Raw genomic sequence first — 6,756 nt, 5'->3', positions numbered from 1 at the left:
ACGATCTTCACCTAATTTAAAAAGAACTATTTTTTAAAAGGAGCATTGAGTTTTACCAACAAAAAAAAAACCAAGTCCAAGGTAAGAGAGCCATTGCCAATACTTCCAAAATCAATGGCAGGCAAAAAAAAAACGGACGTTATGGCACTATTAATCTGCTAACTACAGGAGGAGGAACTGTTTCAATCTGATACCAACGGTTTCTGTGTCTGCTCCTTTGAAATATCTTCTTTCATGTTGCAGTCCACGTTTCTGTAAATGGCTGAGGAATCATCCTCTTCAGGTACCGTGCCTAACCCGCTTTCTGGAGCAGCAGGGTCTGGTTCTGCTCTTGTGGCTTCTCCTTCAAACAAGTTTGCAAGAAACCCGCTCATCGATGAAGCACGTTGATGATTTGTCTCCCCAGTGCTATCGGGGTGAGGAGGTTTAACACCGCTCATGATCTTGTTCCCGAGCTCTAGCTGAAGCTCCTCCTCTGGCACGTTTTCCATGGTAGAAGGAGCTGGTTTTTCTGCCATGAGGTTGAACCCTCGAGGTTCATCGCGTGGAGGGGATTTCTGTCGTTCATCTCGGGATGACAGCTTCGTCTCTCGGTGAAAGAACTCGAGGTTTGGGCTCTGAAGTCGAGTTGTTTCAGAGGTGGGGAAGAAATCGACCAGAGGGTTACCTTCTGTGACCGAATCATTCTGTGGCAATCTGTCCGGGCTCGACTTCTTACTTGCTTCAGAGGCTTCACATGCCGGGACTGTGTTATGCGTTTCATAGAAGCCGTCATTGCCTGACTGTGGCATTAAAGACAGTGCCTGGTTTTCATATCCTGAATCTGCAATCTCGGGTGGAGGGACTCTCTCTAGTAAGGAAGCATTGTCAATGTCTTTTACTTGCATGCCACTAGGAATAACCGGGGATGAACACCTAAGCTCGGAACCAATACCTGCAGTTTTCATGGGGATGATTCATCAGAGAAAGATGTCGTAAAAGGGGTAAGATTGATTCTGATGGGTGATCGTCAAGTCACCTGTCTGAAGCTCATGAACTGTGTCATTGTCTGTTGGCTTTTCAGAGTTTTCTTGCCCCTGGGGATGTGTTTTCGGGTTTGAAGAGGGGGCAGAGATCTCTTCTCTTTCATACATCTTAACATGAGGAGCTACATCATTCTCTGCAGTAATTGGAGTTACTTTGTTGGGTATAAACACGACACCTCTCAGTTGTTTATCCGTGTCTGCAACCTTGACGTTGAGGAAATACCCTGCGTCGAAAGAACCTTCAACTACACCAGACACCACCTGACCCATGATGTCATCCACAGTTCCATCGGTGCTTACAGTGTCAGGTCTCGGAGTAATGGCCGTCTTCTCTTGTTGGGTTTGGGTTTCATCTTTACGAGGGCGACCCCGTTTTCGCTTCAGGGTAGTAGGTGAGCCCGATTCTTGATTCATCCTTTTTTCCCCCTTGAAAAATCTACAAGAGGTGGGGTTTCCTCTTTCAGAAGTTGTTCTTATCAACAATTATATGCAAGTGTTCCCTGAAAAGACAACAAGATTCAAACTTGTTAATTTCATTTCTTTCATATCCTCATATTCCATGCATGAACAAGCTAGTGTAGGATGGTTCATCAATTCCCTGCCTATTAATGTAATTGAAATTTCCTCGAAACTTTGCAAGGTTATACAAGACACTTAATTGGGTTTTCCATGCGTTCTAATGTAATTGAAATTTCCTCGAAAACTGACATTGTGGATGCTCGATAGACAAGAATACAGACAGTAAAGCTCGATAACATGAATGTTTGTATTGATTTCCTTAAATATCGGGACTGTCCTCCGCCCTATCTCTTTGATTTTTGGTCATGGTTAGGATTATTGAGTCATCGACACTGTAATGAACATCATCCTAACTATCAAACGACACAAAATGCAAATCCAAAATCAACAGTAACAGCAACGCACACCAAGAACATATACACTGTTTGTCACTCATAGCTTCATGAAACAAAGTGCCATTAGTGTAGACTCTGTATTCCCCTTCTAACCATGTCTTCCTAACGAACCACGAACCAGAATGTTAGATAAATTAGGCCGAAAACATCATGATTCCAATGGAAAATCATCCACAGATTTACAAAACTGAATCCAAAATGAGCAGACTTTCAGCATCACAATCTAACCCCCACAAAAACAAAAGAATCAATCTTTCGTTCTTTTTCCCTGCACAAGGACCTGTCCTGAACAAAGCCATTTTCAAGATTCTATACGACACTTACACAGTGGATGCTGGATATAATTATAGACAAGAAAACAGAGAGTCAAGCTCAATAACAGAAAAAATTTCTCTCAGGACGGTTATGTCTAAATTTTCAGTTATGTCTAGGATTATTGAGTCATCAACATTATCATGAATAGTATACTAACAATCAAATATACAAAATGCGAATTCACATATTTGCACAACAGTACACTGTCACTCATAGATTCATGAACAAGTTGCCATTGATAAAAACTAGTGTAGACAGCCAATATTGTACACGAACAAGTTCCCACAAAAAAGAATCGATCTTTCGTTTTTTTTTTCCTGCACAAGGACTTTTCATAAACAAATATCCCTTCTCAACTTATCCCGACATCACATCAAAACATTGGAAATAAAACAGTTCATGATCTGAATGACCCAGAAACAAACGGATCAACCATCTCACCGAAACAATAAAACAAGGAATCCGAGAAAGATTTAGAGATCATCAAGACAAACCCAGAAATAGAAAATGGAATCTCTAAGTTCTGCAATGCGAACATGCATCAGAATTTCCAGGAATCACGTTTTCCGGGAAAGTCAAGTTGGCGTTAGAGGGGAAACACTTACATCTGGGTCGGCAACGGAAAAGGTCTCCACGAATCGAAAAGATGCGTGAATATGGGCGTGTGAGCGTATACGAATGTGTATACGTGCTCGTGTTCTACGCGTAGATTGCTCCTCTTCTTCTCGATTTGGTGTTTCTCCTCTCGTCGTCGTTTCGGCTTCCACTTCTCTTGCTTGCGTTTCTTTAATTTTATTTTGGTGTATGGAAAATAAAGAATTGTTGTTTGAATGAAACAAAATGACAGGCCTTTATTGGGCCTAATAATGGACTAATGGGCTTTTGTGGGCTCAAAATCTTGATCTTTGTATTTGCATGATTTTCCATTACGTGTTTGTTTTTTTATTTTGTTTTTCCATCGTAATATAGAAAGGGAAAATAGCATTTAAATACAAATTTTTACAAATATTTCAAAAAAATATCTGAATTATAAAAATTTTATACAAATACCTAAGCTTTTCAAAAAAATTATACAAATACCTAAATTTTTGAATTTTTTTTAAATAAACCCAAAATCGATAACTATTTTTATTTGAAAAAGTTCCTTAACTTTTAGTTTATTTGGAATTTTTTTAAAAAAGTTTAGATATTTATATAAGATTTAATTTTAGTTTTTTATATTGAAGTTTTATAATTTAGATATTTATTTGAGGTTTTTATAAAATTTAAATATCTATATGCAATTTTCCCTATTATAAAACACATTTAATTTCTCCCAATCTACAAACTACAGTTCATTTCTTCTAAATTTCTCGGTAACAAAAAAATAGATTTAATTTAATATTAAATGAATTTTGGCAGAACAAAATTAAATAATCTGTTATTAGCAAAACATAGCCAATTAATGGAAATTTATAATATTAAATAATTAAAAACCTAAATATTATGGATTTCACCAAAACAAAGTTTTACCTTCATCTACAAATTAAAATCACTTTTTTCACGACAAATTAAAATTACTTATATCTGCGAAATCAGTAATTCATGCAAATCACATAAAATATTAATACACAACACTAAAAGGAAAAAAAAACATAAAATAAATCGATAATCGATTCCGATACCACCAAACATATATTTTTTTTTATTAGTTGGCATTCAAACACATTCAACAAAGAAAAGGATCGGCATTATATATTCTATTATTTACCCTTCTTTTATTTCATCAATATTTTTTTAAATCTCCCCTCCAAACGGTAATGATAGTCAAAAGATGCAACTGGATAAAAGTCATATTATTAGCATATCATTATTCTATAATCAAATTAACTAATAATCAAACAAATCAAATGCATCAGAGTACAAAAAATATATAGAAAACTATATATTAACTATGAAACAATGAATAAATAAAAAACTACAACTTATCAAATATTGTTTTAATGATTAATAGTATTTTAGTAAATACCGCGTAACGCATGCTAGCGATTCTAATTACACACATATATGTGTGTATATATATAAGTTGAGAATATGTGGGGGGAAAAAATAATTGGAGTCATTGTTAACACATCATTTCGGGATGGTATGCGTTTGTCCGTATTCTCATATGAATATTTGAGTGACTATATGATCATTACCGAATTTTCTTTAGGACAACCACCATGTGAGTAATATTATTAATTCGTAGCTGTACGAGTCCGACCAATCACGTGTTTTACGATTTCGTATGTGATATTTTATATATTTTCTTTCCTAACAATACAAGCAATGTAGATTTGAATATATATATATATATACACACACACACATTATAAGGATTATTATTTTTTGTTAAAACACATGATAAGGATATTATGTATTAAACCATTGATCTACTGATCTATCGGGCTAGAATTTTAATTAGTTTTTATGATTTGTAGATTAAGATTTCAACTAGCCAAACCATTAGAATTTTAGTTTCCTATAAATACAAGCAACGTAGATTGATATTTATATGTGTATATACTCATTATAAGAATCATTTGTTGGAAATATAAAATTGACCCATGGAATTTTGGGTTTTGGACTTCATATTATTTTGAGCTCATTGATGGATATGAGCTAATTAAGTTTGAATGTCCATTGGTATTCATGGTAATCCATCTCTTTCCCCTATAAATAGAGGATCTTGATTCATATTTTTCATCCATCAGAAAAATTATCAAAGTAAGGGTGAAAAGAGAGAAAAACCGATTTACCGAATTATTCTTCAAAGTCATTCCGCTGCAAAATGGATTCAGGTATAATTCTTATCCGATATGTATATTAATTTCGAATTGTATGAATTATGCAAAAACCGTATCCAGTTTTTGGTGAGTTTTCATAAAGTTATCGAAAACCATCAATATAAAGTTTTTACACAAGGGAGTGTCTGAGATTCCCTTGCCAGATCCTGGAACAGAGGAAAAGCAATTGGGCATTGACCGATGTTTATCAAAGTCAAAAGACTTTCAATAGTCCTGTCAAATATTCATCATTTACTAAGTCTGGTTAATCGATTCTTCCGTTCAAAATCAGACTAGCCAAGATCCTTTTCAGAGTTCATTTGCTACTTTCATGAACTTGTTCCTTTATGGTTTGCGTGTTTTGCAGAAAGTATCGCACTGTAAGAAGCTAAAAAAAGGATCAAGAAGCGTACCGGCGATTTCATCGGTTGCAGCAACAATAGCCTCTGCATCATATTCTTCTGTTGTAGGAACAACTCTGTCACCAAACTCCAACCAAATCTCAGGTTCAGGGTTCAGACTTCGCTGAAGCCTCATCACAAGAGGAACCCTCGTGCAGATCCCTTGTCCACGGGGCAAACTGATTCCCGCCAAGGACTCCAGAACGCTGGACTTCCCAGAAGACTGGACTTCCCAGAAGACTGGTCTCCGACAACAACAATGGTCGGAAGCTGGATCCCTTCTTTCATCACGTTGAGGTTCCTCAGCCTGTCGACCGTGTCAAGCAACGGTCTGATTCGAACATTGTAAGACGTCACAATCGGCGCTTCAATGGCGTCGTTGTCGTCGGCTTGTACAACAAGTGTAAGAGATGTTTCGTCTCCGACATCCTTCGAGGCTGTGTTCCTTGATTCCGTCGCTGGTTGCTTCTCGTCTCCTCCCATTTTTCTTGTGATTCGAGGTCGTGATCGAGTGAGTAACTAGGGTTTTTATGGACTTAAAGCAAGCACAGAGTATATACATACACACAGAGACAAGCATACTCTGAGAGAGTGTGGATGCCTTTGCATCGGAAGGGATGAAGTCGGAGACCGGCGGCGATCGGTTCGGGGAGCTGATGGCCGAAGTCGCCGGAGAGAGCGAGGGTTTCACTGTGGGTTTGACTGTAAGAGTGTGTGAGTTTACCATTTATTATATACCCAGGGTCCAAAATTACCAAACCAAGAAGTGAAATAACCGATCAATTAACCGGTTTTATTGGGTGATATTTGAACCGAACCGAATCCGATCCATTTTCCCGCGCTCATAATCGATTGGTGATTTTAAAATTTTTCGAACTGAATTAAAATAGCATAATTCGCTCCGTTCGATTTAAAAAACACAAAAACTTTTAGTTCTTAAAAGCGTTATTTCTAATTATCAACAGATCTAAATAAGTGCTCATTTTTAAAAATAATGTAAAAACCTTATAATTACCACTTTAAACCCATTTAAAAATCTATATATACAGTGTTTATCATCATAACTAATAACTATAACTTAATACCATTAATCTTATTATTTAGGGAAAATGACATTTTCCTACACCAACTTTACAAAATCTGACCTTTTCCTACACGAATTTTTAATTTGACAAAAAACTACACCAAATTATCAAATGTGCCAAATTGATACACGAACTACCCAATTTAACTGCAATTTCCTACACAATCCAAAAACGGTGTTAAGTGTCCGTCAACCGCTGACGTGGCACGC

The 6,756-nt window shown here is 36.5% G+C and overlaps 2 protein-coding genes across 2 annotated transcripts; both read right to left on the bottom strand.

Moving 5' to 3' along the window:
- LOC104811939 lies at positions 1 to 3,031 on the bottom strand. The gene is made up of 3 exons (XM_010538827.2): positions 2,860 to 3,031; positions 1,019 to 1,525; positions 1 to 934 (listed from the first exon to the last, which is right to left on the bottom strand). The coding sequence occupies exons 2-3, from the start codon at positions 1,437 to 1,439 to the stop codon at positions 183 to 185; spliced, it is 1,173 nt and encodes a 390-aa protein (XP_010537129.1). The 5' UTR covers positions 1,440 to 1,525; positions 2,860 to 3,031; the 3' UTR covers positions 1 to 182.
- Positions 3,032 to 5,354: 2,323 nt separating this feature from the next.
- LOC104813279 (putative dynamin-related protein 4A) lies at positions 5,355 to 6,076 on the bottom strand. The gene is given in 2 exon segments (XM_010540847.2): positions 5,355 to 5,703; positions 5,706 to 6,076. Coding segments are annotated over 2 exon segments (537 nt in total). The 5' UTR covers positions 5,946 to 6,076; the 3' UTR covers positions 5,355 to 5,406.
- Between the last annotated feature and the right edge of the window lie 680 nt (positions 6,077 to 6,756).

The sequence above is a fragment of the Tarenaya hassleriana genome, unplaced genomic scaffold, assembly GCF_000463585.1.
Source record: "Tarenaya hassleriana unplaced genomic scaffold, ASM46358v1 Cleome2, whole genome shotgun sequence".
NCBI classification, from domain to species: Eukaryota; Viridiplantae; Streptophyta; class Magnoliopsida; order Brassicales; family Cleomaceae; genus Tarenaya; species Tarenaya hassleriana.
The sequence above is the reverse complement of the archived record's forward strand: the minus strand, read 5'-3'. Positions and strand labels throughout refer to the sequence as shown.

Excerpts from the sequence above, each read along its gene's own strand:
- LOC104811939 (XM_010538827.2), bottom strand. The coding sequence starts at position 1,439 with ATGAATCAAGAATCGGGCTCACCTACTACCCTGAAGCGAAAACGGGGT. Across the intron at positions 935-1,018 it reads AGTTCATGAGCTTCAGACAG|GTATTGGTTCCGAGCTTAGG; the intron begins GTGACTTGACGA and ends TGAAAACTGCAG.